The sequence below is a fragment of the Rhinopithecus bieti genome, unplaced genomic scaffold, assembly GCF_001698545.2.
Source record: "Rhinopithecus bieti isolate Rb0 unplaced genomic scaffold, ASM169854v2 scaffold_33935, whole genome shotgun sequence".
NCBI classification, from domain to species: domain Eukaryota; kingdom Metazoa; phylum Chordata; class Mammalia; order Primates; family Cercopithecidae; genus Rhinopithecus; species Rhinopithecus bieti.
In genome coordinates, this window is record NW_016814646.1 from 730,817 (window position 1) to 751,309 (window position 20,493).

Genomic DNA, 20,493 nt, shown 5'->3' on the forward strand with positions numbered 1-20,493 from the left:
CTAGAAATACTTTTTCGAAAAATAAAGGAAATCAGAATAAACTGTTTCTAATAATGATCTAAGCCGGTCCCTTTGTTACAATCTGAAGATAGTTATCTTTAGGTAACATATATTTCAGTGTATTTAAGTAATATAAATGCAAAAGTCCAAATTGAAATTTTGCAAACTGAATCATGTTTGCTATTGACTCATTAATTTCCTTCCAGGGTGATTTCCATTTATCTGCCACTAAATTCTTTATTCTTTGTTTTTCTCTTTTCTCATTTGTCATATACTTAAGGATATGCCAAACTCATGAATATATTCAATAGAGCACTTCATGATTTAATTAACAAGTATTTCTGATTGCCTGTTACATACATAATTCTATTATTAATTTTTACCTAAAGCAAGAGTCCTTTTATAATTAAGCCATTTCATATATTTGATTTGGGAGAGAACTTTTTTTAAATAAGGAGCATATATCTAAGTATTTTTAATGATACAAATTTGAAAAATAATGTAACAATACCACTTACCATTTATTGAGCACCTCTATTTCAGGGGACTGTGTTGAGTATTCTACAAATACAAAACTCTAGTCCACACAATTGTACAAGGTAGTTATTAGCCCCATCTTACCCCTGAAAAAGACATAGGTTAGAGTGGTCAAGACACAAGTCTAAAGTCACATGTAGCAGTAAAGCTATAATTTAAGTTCTGTCTGACTTCAAAGCTATTTTAAAAGCCAAACTCAAACAGTTGTGTCATAAATACCTATAGAAAAAAATTGAACCCCTGTTCAGTATAAAACTGAATCATCTGTATAGGCCAGAAACTTCACAGAGTTGCTGGGTCCTGAGGCAAGCCATATAAAGAGGGAGAAAGTCTTGAAATGAACAGATTACAAGGTTAATAGTACATTTTGCTGATCCAAATTCTACTGCTTAAAAATATTTTCCATTTAGAAAATGCACTTTGAAAGTAATGTGCCAGTAAAAAGGACTTCCTACTTAAAATGGTTTCCTGGAGTTTGCTAAGCATGCAATAAAGATGTCTATATGACCGAAATTGTAAGCCACTTCATTTTTTTATATTATGCACACACACACACACACACACACACATTTCATGTGTATACACAGATAGTTTTCTGTCTCGAAAGTATTAAAAAATTGATAAACCTTCAATCTTTAAAAAATACCTACTATACATGATAGAAAAATCTCTCCTCCAAGTTTGCACTGATTTACACCCAAGGCTCTCCCCAAATGTACAATGGAAGGCGGTTCTTACATCCTAGTGTGGAAGGCGGCAGATGAAGCCAACTCATTATTAAGCGGATATGTTTTTCTGCCCGGACAGATGGCCCATTCTAAGTACTTAGGAACTACTAACAGTAATCTAAATCTTTTTCTTCAGAATATTTACTTATTTTCACACATTGCCATTTCCCTGGGTCCTGTTTCTCTTCATATTCCAGCAAAAGAGGGAAGTTCTTATTCTAGTTTAAAGAAAGAATTCCTCTCAGGCACAGATATTCAGATATCTCCCACTGGCAGCAGGACTTCAGCATGTTGATGCCTCAGGACTACATTCTCCCTTTGTCTATTGTAGACCACGTGCTATAACCATGTGGTTCTCACAGTTTATGCATTTTTTAAAAAATTCATTCAATTGTAATTCCTTAGAATGGTCTGAACAGGAGTTTGTGGCATAAAGGAATAGATACAGAGTTGAAATTCTGTATTTTTGGTGCCCATAATCAATACATCTCTACATAAAAATGGTATAAAGAAACCCAAGCTGGGTTGTGGTTGTCACTGCCTCTTCCTTCTAAGATCCTGGCCCACCTCCAGGGAAGAAGTAATGCGAAAACAGAGAGAAGAGCCTCCAGAATGCTCCAGACTTCTCTCTACCCCCATGGGCTGAGGCAAGGGCAGTCAGCAGGAGGAGAAAGGAGGTCTGCCTTCCAGACTCTCCAGACACCACTGCTCGAGTCACCTACTACCCAGCATGCGTGCCACTGCTTCCTGATGCATCCAGGAGCTTCTGGAGTCGCCGTGGAACCCTGTCACTGAGAACAACCTGATTTTGTTTGTTTGTTCTCATTTGTAGGCCTTACTGGGCCACACTGATACCGTCACCTGTGCCACAGCATCATTAGCCTATCACATAATTGTCAGTGGGTCCCGGGATCGAACCTGTATCATTTGGGATTTGAACAAACTGTCATTTCTAACCCAGCTTCGCGGGCATCGAGCTCCAGTTTCTGCTCTTTGTATCAATGAATTAACAGTAAGTAGTAAATTGCCCACTTCACTTACGTTTAGGTAAACAAGTAGTCTTGGCCAAAATACATTAACAATGGTGGGGCTCGGGGGAATGTGTCTGTAGTTGCAGCTACACAGGAGGCTAAGGTGGGAGGATGACTTGAGCCCAGGACTTCTGGGCTCTAGGCAGTATACCCATCAGATGTCTGCAGTAAGGTCAGCATCGATATGACGACCTCCTGAAAGCCAGAGACCAGCAGGTTGCCTAAGGAGGGGTGAACCAGCCCAGGCTGGAGATGGAGCAGATCAGAATTCCCATGCTGATCAGTAGTGGTCTGTGCCTGTGATAGCCATTGTACTCGGCCTGGGAAACACAACAAAACACTGTCTCTTAAAAAAAATAATAAATTTTTCTTCTATAAAATGACTCATTGTTTTTGAAGTTGATAGACACTCATTTTATAAAAGTTACTACATTTTCTTTGACTTAGTGTTGTTTGAAAAGCAAATAGATGTTAAAGTTTGTAATCCAGAGAGCAGTTTTGTCTTAAAGTCCATTCACTGTTGCATACATTAGAGAGAACAAGATTCGATTAAAATAAAACAAAACTTTCTAGAATGTTTTTTTAAAAAACAAGAAATCTGTAGGATTTGTTAAGAACGTTAGAAATTGGCCGGGCTTGGTGGCTCATGCCTATAATCCCAGCACTTTGGGAGGCCACTGCAGGTGAATCATTTGAGGTCAGGAGTTCCAGACCAGCCTGGCCAACATAGTGAAATCCCATCGCTACTAAAAATACAAAAATTAGCCAGGCCAGTGGTGGGTGCCTTTAATCCTAGCTATTTGGGAGGATGAGGCAGGAGAATCTCTTGAACCTGGGAGGTGGAGATGGCAGTGAGCCGAGATCGCTCCACTGCACTCCAGCCTGGACAACAGAAAAAGAAGAGCGTTAGAAATGTGTTGAAATTTTTAATAAAATATAGTCAGAGTATGGAAAGTAAAAGGGTGACATTTAGTACCCAAACAAGAGAAAAATTCTTATATAGCTATTTTCAAAACAGATCCAAAAGTTATCAAAAGATGCTGTTTTCAGAAATAAATAGTTCATATACAAATAAATGAAAGAAGTCAAATAAAATAAATGCCCTTGTCTAGGAGCACTCTACACACACCAAGCCCACCTGAAGCAGACAAGAGGAGATTCATTGCTAGGATGGTCTTGAAGCAGGGGAAGCTTGAGGGCAGGTTTACAGAGACTGAGGCCCCACATGCTTATCGCATTAGTAAGTAGATGATGTGTGTCAGCATGTAGGTGATGCCCCATATACAAATCAGTCTTGGGAGTCGGCAGGAACCCACCCAAGCCTCGTCGCTTCTTAGCTATACATATCCATTGCCATCTTACCTTCACCCCTACCGCAGGGCCATCCTTCATGCACAGAACAGTTCTAGCCATGTCATTGAGTGATGTTCACACTGTCACCTACACAGACAGCTTTCCTCATCAAGGGTGCTGCATCTTTGATTTCTACCAGAAGTTACTCAGTGTTAACACTTTTAGTCAACTATCTTGTAATCATCTTATTTAAAAAGGAAAAAGAAAGAAATTCATTTATAGTTGTCAGTCACTTAGAGTATCTGATTAATAATGGCAGGTGTACTCAGGTTGAGAATGAGTAGGGGACATGCAAGGGTAGAAGAGCCAAATTTGTTTGTGTCTGAAAGCTTTAAGAGGTTTTCAGAACAACACCTTGGGTTGGTCCTGCAAACATTTGAACCTAAAGAGCTTTACAAAAATGTGGGTGCTGTAGAACCACTCTGATGGCAGCAGTGTTGAATCAGATGCTTAATCCATTATTTGGAGCACTTTGTTTTGGGGTTGTTCTTAACTTAAATACTGATAATTTTATTATAGCCAGTTGTTTGAGCCAGTGTACACTATTGGATTGCAATATTTGCTGCAAATACTACAAAAGCAGTCTTTTTAAGATGCTCTTGTAATATCTTAATAACTCATGAGAAGATTTCTATTTCTGTTGTGTTTCTCCAACCAATATCAAGTCTGCTTTATTTCAGTTTACATTTTAGGCCAACGCCACTTTGCCTTTAATTCTTCTTATGTCTCTGCCTTCATAACAACAGGATTTACTCTAATAAACTCTAATTAAGTCCCCAAAGTAACTGAAGAAGGTCTTGCCCAGTGCAGAATGGAGCAATTGTCTCTTGCGGAGACTGAGGCCACTAATTAAAACTCAACTGCTGACACTCATAGTCAGAGATGGTTCAGTAACTGATACAGAAGTAGACACAACGATGCTTTGCTAAGTATTGTTTCAGTTTGGGTTTTGGTTTATTTCTTGCCATTTTGGTAGAAGAAGAGCTGGGGGGTGGGAGGAACAAGGAGGAGCAGTAGCAAGACCAGCATAGACGGTGCAGCACAGACTGGATGGAACAGGCCCAGTCCTCCCCCTCACCCTACCCCAGCCTCCTCCACCTTACCTTCTTATGTGTTGATGCTGCTTTGCAGCTTCCAGTTCTCCTCTGTCTTTGCTGACCATCTTCAGACTTACGTAGGTTCTTATGTATCTCCTGAGGGTACTGAATTTCACCAGGTCTTTTCTAAAGCTAATACCCATCACTGTGATATCCAGACTATCTTAGGAATGAGAGAGGCAGCACGGTATGGTATATAAGCTTTGGGGCTATAGAAAGCTGGCTTCAAATCTCTGATGATAAATAAGTTACTCAAGTTCTTTGCCCCTCACTTTCATCCTTTGAAGCAAGGCTAATGATAGTCTCACAAGGTTTCTGTGTTAACTAGAACATCTGAAGTCTCCACCCCAGTGACTGGCATGCAGGAGATGCTTCAGAAAGCATCCTCCTTTCTTTAACTATAGTGGGTTGTGTTCTCACCAGGTTGGGTAGAGCCCAGCCTGGTAGAATTTGAGAAAATAGGTTGTTCTTTTCTACCTTTGGAACTCATGAAAACGTAAGTTATCAGCTCAGGGATCTTGGTTTTTACTAAGTTTGCCAAGAAGTGACCCATGTACCAGTTTCCTTTTCTCCCCAACATTCCCCACCCCTATTTTGAATACAGATTTTAAAATAGGATATTACAGCATTACCAAGATTGTGCCTTTTGATTTATTGAAGAAACACAACTATATCTGGACTGAAAAATGCCTCTTCTACCCTGTAGTTTTAGTGGTTGGATTCACTTTGTAAAAGTGGAGGTGGATTCCTGCCTCTAGATGAAAGGCATAATAGATTTTGTTAACAATGAGAGGAAGAAGAGTAGTTCATCTTCTCCTCAGATGACAGGGAGCTTTCTTGTGTCGCCAGACCTTGCTCAACAGTGTGCCAGGGACGTGAACCTACCCTTTGTCTCCATCCATGGTCCCTTTGGCCACTGCATCCACTCAACTGTGAATTCTTAAGCCTTTGTTCAGGGTATTTTTTTTAAGTCAGCAAGCACTGAATTTCAGATTACCTAAGAAATTAGCCGCTAGTCTTGGGACTGAAAAACTTTCTGAGAACTAGGCCAGGGATTCAGTTTGCTTCAGAAACCAGAAGGTAATTGGAAGGGAGCAAAGAGAATGACATTTTTCTCTCTCTTCTCAGGGGGACATTGTGTCCTGCGCTGGCACATATATCCATGTGTGGAGCATCAATGGGAACCCTATCGTGAGTGTCAACACATTCACAGGTAGGAGCCAGCAGATCATCTGCTGCTGCGTGTCGGAAATGAACGAATGGGACACACAGAACGTCATAGTGACAGGACACTCAGATGGAGTGGTTCGGGTAAGTGAGCTGAGAGAAAAACTCATTAGGATATTTGTCATCCCAGTTTACCTGAAACTTGCAGCTAACTACAGGTTAAGAATACCTGAACAGGTTGTAATGTTTAGTGAACTCTTGCTCCAGTTCAGACAAGCCTTGGCCTCTGCATTATCAGACATGAGGAACACCGGTGTCTTGGCCTCTTTTCTTCCTATAAAGTAGATCTGGTAGTGCTACTGGCCATTTGACAGCTTGACACAATTAGGTCACTTAAACATGATTCCCATGTCACACTGGGATTGCTCAAAATGCAAACTGCAGAAGTACTGGCTTTTCAGCCTGTCAAATGGCTTCGTAGAGAAAACATAGTGAGCAGGGATAAGTCTCTTCCCTACAGAGAATCACAGTGCTGGAAAACACTTCCCAGCGTCCCCAGCTAGGATCCCAGATGACTGCACCTGAAGCCTAGATGTAGTTTATCCTTTTCTTAGGTTGCTATATGCTGGGCCTCTACAGAAAATAGAGGCAATGGAGTATTCACTTTTGTCGTCTGTTGCAGTATTTGAGTGTTTCTGTCTCAGGAGACTTTTCTTTGTGCTTGTTTTTCTTTAATTGTGCTCTTTGTAAAAGCAGAGAGCAGCTGATTACCACCCTCTTTAGTCAGAGTCACATATGGAGAGACAGTGAGGCCATCAGGCCACTCCACTACCACACCCTGTACCTCACACAATACACATCTACACACACACAAAAACTCACATACACACACACCTTGGAGTCCGCTTCCTTGACAGTGGTATTTCACATGCTCGATCTGTGAAGCAGCATAAAATAGCTCCCTAGCTGGGCACCTGGGGATTCTGTTTACTGTGTGCCTTCTTGGGGATCTATAATGTATATTAGCATATGCAAGACTGAGAGGTTTTTGTAGGAAACAAAAAAGTTTACTTAGTTGAATTAGGTTTTTGTTTTGTTTCTGAGACAGAGTGAGTTGCTTTGTCTCCCAGGCTGGAGTATAGTGGTGCAATCTCAGCTTACTGAAACCTCTGCCTCCCGGGTTCAAGCAATTCTCCTGCCTCAGCCTCCCAAGTAGCTGGAATTGCAATCATGGACTGCTATGTCCAGCTAATTTTTGTACTTCTAGTAGAGATAGGGTTTCACCATGTTGACCTGGCTGGTCTCAAACTCCTGACCTCAAATGATCCGCCCACCTTGGCTTCCCACAACGCTGGGATTATAGGCATGAGTCCCTGCGCCTGGCCTGAACCATGTTTTTAAACTGATATGACTATAATCTTTTCCCTCTACTTTGAAACAGCCATTGTGTATAGGCAGTCCCCTGCCACATCTTCCAAGATACGGGAAATCTAACTGTATAACATGATGGAAATTAAGTTATCTGTTAACCCTGAGAGTCTATCTTCATTGAGTAATGTAAATTGGTTCCTTAATCTGTTTTGTAACGTTTTAACTTCTGTACTTATTTAAATTTAGTTTTGGAGGATGGAATTTTTGCAAGTTCCTGAAACACCAGCTCCTGAGCCTGCTGAAGTCCTGGAAATGCAGGAAGACTGTCCAGAAGCACAAATAGGTATTTAATACTTTCTAAAAATGACTCAGTCTTTTTCACATTTCTTTTCAGTCACTGTGGATAAACTTATACCAAACAACATAAAGAGTAGCCCAAGGTTGGGCACTGCTTGGAGAAGCGTGGTTGCTGCCTGGTGTGTGATTCCTTTGAGCAGACATGCCAGTTTTCTCTACTTCACTGGGCAACATTCGGTGTGTTGGTGTCTTGTGGTTAACTTCCACATTCCATACTAAATATAGCACTTAATTCCTGGAGTACCGAAGGCTTGGGCTTTCACTTCTGAAAACATAACAGACCTAGAGGGCATGCTGTTGTATAAGTCAGACAAGCTCTGCTGCACCCCAGCCCCACATTTGTTATGCCCACCATGGGGCTGGCTCAGTGTGCATCACAGATACAATCGTGTTTGTAAACAATTAACAGAGGCAGACCAGAGTCCACCATCAGACTTGCTCACATTAGGGCATTAATTCACACTGAAGCCTGGTTACCTGTAGTACATTATTTGTGAAGCAATTTATAATTTTCCAGTGAAATATAGAGATAATTGATTTCTACCCAGAATAACTGAAAGCAATGCCATAATGCCAGGGTGAGATCTGCTTTGCATTGCAGTCTCTGAAGAAGCCACCCCCTTTGATGTAGAACAGTGGGTACAAGGAACTTCCTGGAAAGGAACAAGGTTTTAAGTTTGGCCTTCAGATTCTTTCTCCATGATTGACTTTTGTACACTGAGAATTCATTGTGACTTTGATGATGTCAGAGAGTTAATAAAGGAAACTTAGCAGAAGGACACAAGTCACTTCTCTATATAAGCTGAAAGTAGCTTTTACTTTCCATGCCAGAGAAGAAAAAAGATACCTTGGGCAGGACATTTTAATACTGGTGTTATATTAGTACATGTAAATTTCTAATTACAGCCCCACCGAAAAGGTCATTTGGGTGTTTGGAGACATAAAAATTCAGTTTAATTCAGTAAGTGTTTGGGGGTTACCTGTTATATGTCAGATAGTGAATTAAGGGAACCAGTGAGAAGTGGGTCATTTTCCTTTCCCTTAAAAAGCTTTTAAGTAAATAACAGTGGAAGACCATATGCATGAGTGAGATAGAAGGGGTCAAATTCAGGGTGGAAAGATATTTGTATGTCTTTATTGTGGGCAGTCTGGCAGAAGTGGCAGAGAGGGAGAGCAGCCCACAGGAAGAACTGGGCAATGTAGAAGTGGTGAGATTTGTGGGCACTTGCTGGGGCGAAATGTAAACAAGCTAGAGGTTCACTGGAAATTAAAGCCGCTTCCAAAGCTGCTTGTTTGCGGACCTCAGAGCTCATGATCATAAGCCGTTGGGGTGAAAACTTCATTCACATTAGTCCAGTAGACCCCTACTGAGTAGGAAGCAAACAAATATAATATTTGTCTTGCTAAGAAAATAACTATGGTGGGCCCAGTATTCTCAGGAGTTGGTTCTAAGACCTCCCTTGGATACCAAAATCTGAGAATGCTCAAGTCCCTGATATAAAATGGTGTAAGTAGTATGTGTATAAAACCTACTGACACCCTCCTGAATACCTTAAATCATCTCCAGATTACTAGCAATACAATGTAAATGCTGTGTAAATTGTTGTGATATTGTATTGTTTAGGGACTAATGACAAGGAAAAAAAATTCTGCACATGTTCAGTAACAGACACAGTTTATTTTCCCCAATACTTTCCATCTGAGGTTAATTGAATCCATGGATGTAGAACCCACAGAAATGGAGGGCCAGGTGTACTTGTTTCTTATATATTTTCCCTCCAGTAGACTTTATTGCAAGAGAGTAGAGAGTTGATGTGAAGAAATGCAAAATAACAGTGAAAAGAGGAAGAAGAACAAAATTCCAAAGTAAGGCTTTCATCGATAATTCACTAATCTTTAGCCAAGTGTTGTGGCATGCACCTGTGGTCCCAGCTACTCAGAAGGCTGAGGCGGGCAGATTCCCTGGGCTCAGGAGGCTGAGGCTACAGTGAGCTATGATTGCTCCACTGCACTCCAGCTTGGGTGACAGAGCAAGATCCATGTCTGTAAAAATAAGTACGTAAATAAAAATTAAAAATAAGATAATTCACTAATCTTTCAGCCATTAACCACTGTATGCAATGGTCCTTCTCTCTACCATCTTGTAGAAAGAATATCCAAAAGTAGCCAGGCGTGGTGGCTCACACCTGTAATCCCAGCACTTTCGGAGGCCGGGGCGGGTGGATCACGAGGTCAGGAGTTCAAGACCAGCCTGGCCAACGTAGTGAAACCCTGTCTCTACTAAAAATACAGAAATTAGCCGGGTGTGGTGGCGGATGCTTGTAGTCCCAGTTACTTGTGAGGCTGAGGCAGGAGAATCGCTTGAACCCAGGAGGCAGAGGTTGCAGTGAGCTGAGATCACGCCACTGCACTCCAGCCTGGGCAACACAGCAAGATTCTGTCTCACAAAATAAATAAATAAATACTAAATATGTATATATATATATATATATATACTATAACTACTATATACTAATATATAGAATATCCAAAAGTGATCTTTTAGAATGACAATTTCAAGAACTCGGGAGGCACAGAACTGTTAAAGGAGTCCAGAAAATGGGGAGAATACTTTGAGCTGAAGGAATTAGGTGATTTAGAGACGGGAATGTTTAAGCTGTGCCTTGAAAGCTAGGTGACGTCGGAACACACAGATTGGGAAGCTGGGTCTAGGCGGCACCAGCAGCATGTGAGGAAGCTCACCCTTGGAGGAGCAGGTCTGCAGGGAGAGAGCTGGAGTGACACCATCTAGCTGCAGCATGGCAGGGAGTGTGCGGCAAAGGCATGTTCTGGCCAGATTGTGAGAGACTGAATTCCAAGCTAAGGATTTTGGCCAAAGTTTTTAATAAACTCTTTCAGAAATTCTGCTTTTTTATTTCTTTGCTCTGTACTCTAGCCAAAAATCGTGGCACTTACTTGCTTTTTTATTACACTTAGCTTAAAATATTATGTCTATAGAGGCTTATAACTGGGAGAAAAAAATGCTAGTAGAACAAAGCTGGGTGTAACTTTGGTGGTTCTGTATGTTCCAATTATCTCAATGCTTCACCCAGGGCAGGAAGGCCAAGACGAGGACAGCAGTGATTCAGAAGCAGATGAGCAGAGCGTCAGCCAGGATCCTAAGGACACTCCAAGCCAACCCAGCAGCACCAGCCACAGACCCCGAACAGCCTCCTGCCGCGCAGCAGCCGCCTGGTGTACTGACAGTGGCTCTGATGACTCCAGACGCTGGTCCGACCAGCTTAGTCTAGATGAGAAAGATGGCTTCATATTTGTGAACTATTCAGAGGGCCAGACCAGAGCCCACCTGCAGGGCCCCCTTAGCCACCCCCACCCCAATCCCATCGAGGTGCGGAATTACAGCAGATTGAAACCTGGTAACTTGAAGTCTGGTATCTATTTCTCACTCCTTATATGTGGTGTGAGGGTTGGTGGATTGAGGCAGTGGGGTCTAGCTCTCCCTGGGCCCCACCCTGGATGTGCCCTGTGACCTGGGCCACTCACACAAAAGGCCTCTTTACACAGAAGGCCTCTTCAGTTTCTTCTAGTGTAAAGTGGACTTAAAAATTCTATCCTACAAGGGTGTTTGCAATATGCTGGGCATCTTCTAAAGAAAATACCTCAAACCAAAACTGCATTTATTCACAACTCATTACATCACGCAAGCTAATTTAAAATGAATAAATAAAACTGCATTCACAGGTAACTTTGCCCAGAATAGAGTTAGAAGCAAGGTCCTCAGTTGGAGAAATTGGATGCATCTGCTTGCACTGAAAATTTCCCCTTCTCATTAGTTTATCTCCTTCAGTGAGATGTTTCTTCAGCCTGGCCCATGTTAACGTCAAGCTAGATAGCTTTACTTTCAACCAAGGCGGCAACTGCCGAGAACTGAAAAAGCTGCTGTAGCTGTATGTTGAGGTACCCTAAGTTTAAGGCCACCAGCATAGAGTATTTCTCCCCAGTACTGGCTTCCCTCAGTTGAGTATGTTGTGTCCTCCACTTCTGCACTCCAGGGTACCGATGGGAACGGCAGCTGGTGTTCAGGAGTAAGCTGACTATGCACACAGCCTTTGATCGAAAGGACAATGCACACCCAGCTGAGGTCACTGCCTTGGGCATCTCCAAGTAAGTGTCAGGCTTTTTCCAGCTCCGCTTCCCATCTGAGTCATTTGGTTAGCCAAGGGCCATATACTCCAGCCCAGTCTCTGGGGAAAACAGATTTTATTTGTATTATCATACATAGCTCAAAGAGATAAATTTGAAGAAGAACCCTGTCAGTGTGTAGATATTTTTCTTTTCTTTTTCTTCTTTTTTTTTTTTTTTTTTTCTGTTTGAGACAGGGTCTTGCTCTGTTGCTTAGGCTAGAGTGCAGGGGCACAATCACAGCTCACTGCAGCCTCAACCTCCCAGGCTTGAGCAGTCCTCCCACCTCTGCCCCTCAAATAACTGGGACTATAGGCGCGTACCATCATACCTGGCTAATTTTTGTATTTTTTGTAGGACGGGGTTTCACCGTGTTGCCCAGGCTGGTCTCAAATTCCTGGGCTCAAGTGATCTGCCCACCTCGGCCTCCCAAAGTGCTGGGATTACAGGTGTGAGCCACCACGCCCATACACTGGATTTTAATTCTGAATTTTTTAAAAAAGTGAAAAACTGCTTTTTCTGTTCCTCAAAGATACAGCAAGGGTGATCCAAAGAAAATTGAAATGGAAGTGTAAATTTGGGCTCAGTTCAGTTTTTGTCTGTTTACACATACATCCCTGAGTGAATCAAGGAGTCTCTCCGGGACCCTTACCAGCCCTGACCCCAAAACACACATCCACCAAAAACCAGAGAGCCTGAAGAAGGAGATCACAGACAACAGAAGCCTTCCATACAATGACCTCCTCTGTCGTGTCTTCTGCAGGGATCACAGTAGGATCCTCGTTGGTGACAGTCGAGGCCGAGTTTTCAGCTGGTCTGTGAGTGACCAGCCAGGCCGTTCTGCTGCTGATCACTGGGTGAAGGATGAAGGCGGTGACAGCTGCTCCGGCTGCTCGGTGAGGTTTTCACTCACAGAAAGACGACACCATTGCAGGAACTGTGGTCAGCTCTTCTGCCAGAAGTAAGATAAGATATCTGCTTTTTGAATTTACATTGATTAAGCTCTAAGGATGTTAATTATGCCCTGCACACAGGTTCTGATTGCCCTGGCATCCCCACTACAGTATGCCTTGTTAGTATGAACCAGTCTTCACTTTTTCTGTTCTTCTTTATTACTACAATTAGGAAATTTTTCTATCATACAAGTCACAAACACCTTGTCATCCATGACACAGAATGCACATATGCTAATATTTCATCATATTTAATTTGGAGGCCTGTATGTGAAATGTTTCTATAAACACTGTAGATACATTTTAAGTATCCTGTTTGCACCCTTCACCAATCACACCCATTCTCCATGTTGTTATACTTTGAGGAGCATGTGTTGCCTCTGTAAACATTACATCATATTGTTTTGGTGTTTTCAGCTTCACTTTTCAGCTTTATATAGTATACTGTTTTTACCCTTCTGTAACTTTCTTACTCAACATTGTCTTTGAAATCCATTTATATAGATAACTTATTCTAATATATTTATTTTAACTATTGTCAGTTATTTTAATTATATGAATTTATCACCATTTATTTCTCTTTTGATGCCTTCTTAGGGTTTGTTTTTTTTTCTATTAGTACTATAAATAATGCTACAATGCATATTCCCTATGAATGCCCTTCTAATACACAAGCTGGAATTCCTCTAGAGATGGAATGAAATTGATAGAACACAGATTTATTCTTGATCTTAATTAGATATTGCCAAATTGCTCTTCAAAACAGTAGTGCTAGTTAATACTACCTCCAACAGGACATGAAAGTTCTCCAAATTCTTAGTCATGCTTGGGACTGCCAAACTTTTTCCACTTTTGCCAATCTGATAGCTAAAAAATAGTGCTTTGTTGTTTTAACTTGCAATGCTAGTGAGACAACATCTTTTCATGTTTGTTGGCTATTTGGGTTTCCTCTTGGGTACTTTGCCTTTTTCTTTTTTTTTCCTTGAGGAGTTCTTTTATATATTCTGTGCTGTACACATTTGTCTTTTATATCTCTTGCAGGTATGTTCTGCCAGTCTGTGGCTTGCGTTTCAACTTTGTATGTTTTTTCTGTCAGACAAGTTTTTAAACTGGTTGTAGTCACATGTATTACTCTTTATGATTTTTGCTTTTTTGTGCCTTAAGAATTATTTCCCTGTCCTAAGATCACGAAGATAATCTTATTTATTTTCTTTTAAAGGTTTCAAAGTTTTATTTTTCACATATAGATCTTTAATTCATTTGTAATTTATTTTGGGGTATGACATGAGGCAAGGATCTGTTTTTCCCCCATATGAAAGGTCAGTGATCCCATGGCTGTGGATTTGGTTGATAACTCTGTCCTACACCCGGGTCCCAGATACATATCCACAGTCATTACTTTTTCTGCCAGACAACAGAAAGGATTCCATGGACAGTACACTTTAAGGCTTATATTGCCTTACTCCAGAGATGCTTTCATAGAAAGCATATTATTCTTAACTTGTGTAATTATGAGGCAGTTTCTGAGGTTTTGTAAGCAGCATTGGCTTACTGGTGTGGGCATAGTCTTTGGGTTTACACTGACCAAATGCTCATTGTGCTACTTTCTGTGGCCATAATGCCAGCAAGTTACCGAGCCTCTCTGAGCTTTGGTTTCTTCATCTGTAAATGTGGGTAAGAAGACCAGTCCTCTTAGAGCTATTGAGAGAATTAAATGAGATCACATGTATGAGTGTTTTAAGGCACCAAGTTCAGAGTCTGGCAAAACAGATGTTCCATAATTTGATTCCTTAAACCTTTTCTGCTGGGCAGTCTGGTTCAAGATGAGGGACCCAAAATGTTGCAGCCAGGCATTTCCTATGGAAATTTCTGTGGGGCTGGCAGAGGATTCTGTCTAGTGGCTCTGTGCTTTGAAAGGCCTGCTGTATAAAACGTATAATGGGGCCGGGCACGGTGGCTCACACCTGTAATGCCAGCACCTTGGGAGGCTGAGGTGGGCTAATCACCTGAGGTCAGGAGTTCGAGACCAGACTGGCCAACATGGTAAAACCCTGTCTGTACTAAAAATACAGAAATTAGCCAGGTGTGGTGGTGTGTGCCTGTAATCCCAGCTACTCAAGAGGTTAAGTGAGAGAATCACATGAACCCAGGAGACAGAAATTGTAGTGACCTGAGATCACGCCACTGCACTCCATCCAGCCTGGGCAACAGAGTGAGACTCCATCTCAAAAAAATCAATAACAAATTTTAAAACCCATAATGGGTTTTATAGATTAGGCCTTTCAAAGCGCAGAGCCATATAGTCTTTCTATTTTTTTTTTTTTTTGAGACAGAATCTCACTCTGTCACCCAGGCTGGAGTGCAGTAGCGCAATCTTGGCTCACTGCAACCTCTGCCTCCTGGGTTCAAGCGATTCTTCTACCTCAGCTTCCTGAGTAGCCGGGACTACAGGCATGCACCATCTCGCCCGGCTAATTTTTGTATTTTTAGTAGAGACAGAGGTTTCACCATATTGGCCAGACTGGTCTCGAACTCCTGACCTCATGGTCTGCCCACCTCAGCCTCCCAAAGTGCTGAGATTACAGTCATGAGCCTCTGCACCTGGCCCATATATATATATATATATATTTCTTGAGATGGGCTCTTCCTCTGTCACCCAGACTGGAGTGCAGTGGCATGATCGCAGCTCACTGCAGCTTTGATCTCCCAGCTCAAGCAGTCCTCCCACCTCAGCCTTCCAAGTAGCTGAGACTATAGGCAAGAGCCACCACACCTGGCTCATTTTTGTATTTTTTGTGGAGACAGAGCCCCACTATGTTCCCCAGGCTGGTCTCAAAGCTGCGGGCTCAAGCAGTACCCCACCTCAGCCTCCCAAAGTGCTGGGATTATAGTTTTCAGCCTCCACACCCATCATATTAATCTAGTGATTTGTGCTAGCACTTCCGTATATCTGCTGGCACACATCTGTTCTTTGTCATGTTCAATTTTCAAAATATTGTTTAATTATAGGTAATTCTTTAAATTATCCATTGCTATTAAATGTTGGATGGAAGCTTTATTGGAAACTGACCAAACAGTGATAAGTTCTGATGAAGCAGGCACAGAAGGAAGTGCTGTCCAGAACACACAGCCTGTGGTCTCTATGGCTGAGAGCTGTTGACGCTCCTCAGGGTTCTCAGAGGTCCAGTGACAGTCCTTTAAACCCATAAGCTTATAGTACTTAATTTACTCTCTGGACTCTTTTACTGGTGGATTAATGGACTAAACATAAATCTCCATTTCAGGGACAGGTACAGTGGCTCACATCTGTAGTCTCAGCACTTTGGGAAGTCAAGGCAGGAAGATCACTTGAGGCCAGGAGTTTGAGGACAGCCTGGACAATGTACTGAGACCCCATCTCTTAAAAAAAAAAAATTTTTTTTTTCATTTCCATTTTAATCTTGTGAAAATCCAAGCCTAAAGTGATTTAATACCACATCCTGAGTCACACCCGGCTTTATTCCAGGAGTAGGAACTCTGAATACTTCTTAAAGAATTTGAACATCTCTTAAGAATAGTCTCCTTCAAACAGTTCCAGCAAGATAAATAGGAAATGAAGGTGTTGGGACTGGAAAAGGAAAGCCAGTCTAACTGTTTAAGAAATGATTGAAGAGTGGATCAATCAAAATGTTTCAAAGCACAGTGGAACTTGATAGTGATCTAACTCATATTTCTCTTGGAAATTAGAAGACTCACTAATGAGTTATTAGTAATTCTCTTGGAAGTAGATATTCATTAGTGAGTCTTCTAATTTCCACTAGTGAGTTTTTCTAATTTCCAGGAGAAATATGTCAAGCTCCAAGTAAAGACACTGGCATACCTCCCAAGCTTATAGGCCATGAGAATTAGTCTGCACAGGTAGAATGGCCTCACATTGATGTTCAGACACCTTGGCCTCATTATGTAGGAAAATCTTAACTCTGTTTTTTTGTTTTCGTTTTTTTAATTCTCATCAAAGAAATAGCTTCCCTGGTTTAATACTGCATTTCTTCATAGATTGAAACAAATAATACAGCTTTCCTTTTAGTCCTTGTTTAGCCACACAACACAAACCAGTATGGCCTTTGGCATTTTACTGCAAGCTTTCCATTCGATTATTAATATTCCGGAGCCCATGATCAAGCATGGAGGAGACCAATCATTAATTGACTTTTCCTTTCCTTTAGGTGCAGTCGATTTCAATCTGAAATCAAACGCTTGAAAATCTCATCCCCGGTGCGTGTTTGTCAGAACTGTTATTATAACTTACAGCATGAGAGAGGTTCAGAAGATGGGCCTCGAAATTGTTGAAGATTCAACAAGCTGAGTGGAGACCACGGTCTGTAGACCCCTTCCCGATTCTCCTGTCCCAGCTTGGAAGGCATTGAAAACAGTCTCCGTTTACACATCTCTTCATACCACGTGTTTGAAGTGTTAAAATTCAAAGGGATCATTGAATAAAACGGGTGTAGAGTACAGGAATGGGGCAGACGTGATTCAGGTGAACAGCACAAGAAGAATATGAGGTGGTTCCTAGAAGCAACACTTTCCATCTCCAATTCTCCCTGATGACAGTAGCTGTCTCCAAGAGAAATATCCTTACTTATTAACTCTCTTTTCTTGCATCTCATTTTTATAGAGCTACTCATCCTTATTTGGAAAAACCAACAACAAAAAAGGCTTTTAGAAAATGGTTGTAAATCTGACTTCTTTGCAAGTAACTGTATATTGTAAATAGGTATAAAAGGCCTTTTTTCTAAATAAGGACTTAACTGCCTGTAACATGAAACTTCAAACTAAACCACTAACTCAATGAACTACTTATGGTCTGTCTGACATCCCTCACTTACCAATTAATTATAAATATGTTTTTTTAAATCCCCAAAGACATTATCTGTGGTCTTTTTTTCCTTTCAAGCTCAGCCTGTGTGCCTGATGTCATTTCTTTCAAGTTGCCCACAGTATCTCCATTTAAACTAGGCTAGTAACCAAAATAATGTGGACCTTCTTTAGGAAACAGCGTGGGAGAATAGGAGTCCAGCCGTAAGATAAACTGGAAATATTTGGGTGTCTTGTACCTGGCTATGCACCACCTCAGTGTTGTTCCTACATAAACAAGGCCCTTTTTAAACTTGTATGTGGACTGCTGTTTGGTCAAAGAATACCTTCTTAGCATTGCAGAAAGGTGGTCAGATGACCAATGCAGTACAGGAAACAGCCCTGTCTCAACTAATGGAAATATATTTGCATGTAACCCAAAATTAGCTTATCTTGCATAGAACATAATAAGTATGTGTCTTTCGTGACACGGATGTTCTACTATAGCTTATTTTCAAAAAAGGGGTAAAAAAAGGAAAGAAAAAAGTGTACAGAATTAACATATAAACTTTGTTGTAAAACTGAATCATGTCAGAACTGCTTAAAATTAACCTTTACCATTTAATGTCATCTACCTGAAAACAGTGAGATTTATACTGTATCAATGTCTATTTTTTTGTTTTTGCTATGAATATAATTACAGTATTTTAATATTTAGTTATTTAATTTGTTCTACTAGTTGGATACAGAACACACAAATCCAGGGGGATTAAAGCTGGAAGGGGCTAAGAGATTAGTTTACAGAGAAAAGGCTTGGTGGTGGGATTTTTTTAAATGTGTGTTATGTACATATATATATAATATATATTAAAAAATGAAACAGTTAATCTAGATTTTAACATTTTCAGAAACTTAGTGATAATATTATGAACAATTCTAAAAGCCCTGTGATTTGAAAAATGTAGAATCATTAATGGCCCAAAATAGGCCTTCACACCCTCACAGAGGCGTCATGCAAAGGACAGTGGCTTTGGCTTTTCCAACTTACCGTCTTTAGGCCCTGGTGAGAGGCACACTTATGCACTAAAATGCACATATATGCACATGCATTCAAAAATAGGCATTTGGTACAATGGTGATCTTGTACCTGATGGGCTGAAACCAGCTTAAGAACAAATTTGTTCTTCCTGATACGATAACTAGGTCTCCAAGAGAAAATATAAAGGCTGCTTTAGTGCCTTACGCTTACTAAATTTAAATCTTTATTTACCTGGGTTTGAGCCTACAGTCTATTTATGATTACATATCAAAATTGATTAAAACACTTCCATTTCTAAAAGTTCAAATATACTTGTTAATAAAAGGATTATCGGCATTAATACTTTAACTTAAAGAAAAGTTGTGTTCTGTTTTCCTTTCTGTGTCTTACTCCCCAACACTGTCCCTCCCCATCACCATCTTCAATTCTAATAAATAATGCTGATGTTCAACAGTTGCAGAAATTGTGCTATCACGTAACTGTGGGCCTTGGCCCTGTCTGGCCCTCTAGATGAGTTGTAGCAGTGTTATTCTACACTTTTTAAAAGAAGCGTCCTCCTTTTGTCCATGAATCATGTTTACCCCATACCCAGTGGCAGAGGTGTTCTTTAAAGACTTGAATATATGAATGTGTGTGTGTTGTTAGTTAAAGGTTATTCCTCTTTGTAATAGGAAACTATATGAGATGAACACTTTTAAACTTTTCGACACAACTTTCATTACTAACTTTCTGACACGACTTCCATAACTAGAAGGTGGAAACCAAAACCATCATGGTAGTATTTCCTCTGGCAGCTGGTGCTGTGGGCAACTGTTTTGTTCAATCGGGTTTCTTTTCTTTTTGCTTCTAATGCAGAAATCAACAGAATCACTCACACATACAAGTACACTCACATACATAAACTAATTATTTCTCTGGATATCGTTCTGTGTTCCATGTAAATTTATTTACCAACATCTATTGTCAACATGTACATCTACCTTAGTGTGGTCTGCATTCTTTCTCTGAGAGTACCTCACAGGGCTCCTGCCTGATCTTCGTAGTTTGTTCATTCATCCATCCACCTGTTCATTTGTTCATCCATGTATTCTAACATTTGTGTGTAGTGTGCAACTGTAATGTCATGCTTTTGAAGAAGAGAAAAGCTGCCCATAGCAGCCATCCGTCTGGATAATAGCAAAACACTCTAGATAAGTTATTTTGCACTTTCTTATGTATAAAGTTGGTAGAAACTTATTTTTGCTTTGTATCATTTAAATACATTTTGTTTTGGTAAATGAACTGTGTATAAAATATTTATGCCGTTAAAACTGTTTTTAGAAAGTATTTTTAATTTCAGCAAGTTTGGTTACTTGTTGCATGACTATTAACACAGCTGACTTTTTGTGTCAGTGCAATGTATATTTTTTGTCCTGTTATTAACTTGTAAGCCCTAGTAATGGCCAATTATTTGTACAGCAACAGAAGTAAATTGAAGATACTGGCTAAGACTGGATTGATTGTGGACTTTTATACTATATTGCAGAAACTAATATGTTTCTTGGTGGTTATGTAAAAGACCTGAAGAATTACTCTCTAGTGTGCAATCTGTGATATCTGAATGTTCATTGTATATTTGTCTCTGATGCAAAAAGGTAGAGTAACACAATTACAATACATGATTAAATGCAATAGTCCAGGTACTTAAGTAATTTTTTTTCATTTCAAATAAATGCCCACTATTTACCACCAAAAGAGAGAAAAAGAAAAGTTGTTAAGTCAGTTATTCAGGGAAGGAAAAAAAACAGAGATCTAATAACTCTCTAAACTTTTTGTAGTTCTTTTCTAGTTGTAAATACTTCA

The 20,493-nt window shown here is 40.5% G+C and overlaps 1 protein-coding gene across 1 annotated transcript in view; it reads left to right on the top strand.

Moving 5' to 3' along the window:
* Nucleotides 1-20,146, top strand: part of WDFY3 (WD repeat and FYVE domain containing 3) — a 267,982-nt gene extending 247,836 nt beyond the window's left edge. The window contains 7 exon segments of the mRNA XM_017851638.1: nucleotides 2,098-2,277; nucleotides 5,875-6,057; nucleotides 7,531-7,627; nucleotides 10,734-11,057; nucleotides 11,694-11,805; nucleotides 12,587-12,784; nucleotides 16,982-20,146. Of these exon segments, the coding sequence (XP_017707127.1) occupies nucleotides 2,098-2,277; nucleotides 5,875-6,057; nucleotides 7,531-7,627; nucleotides 10,734-11,057; nucleotides 11,694-11,805; nucleotides 12,587-12,784; nucleotides 16,982-17,105 (1,218 nt within the window). The 3' untranslated portion in view covers nucleotides 17,106-20,146.
* The last annotated feature ends 347 nt before the right edge of the window (nucleotides 20,147-20,493 follow it).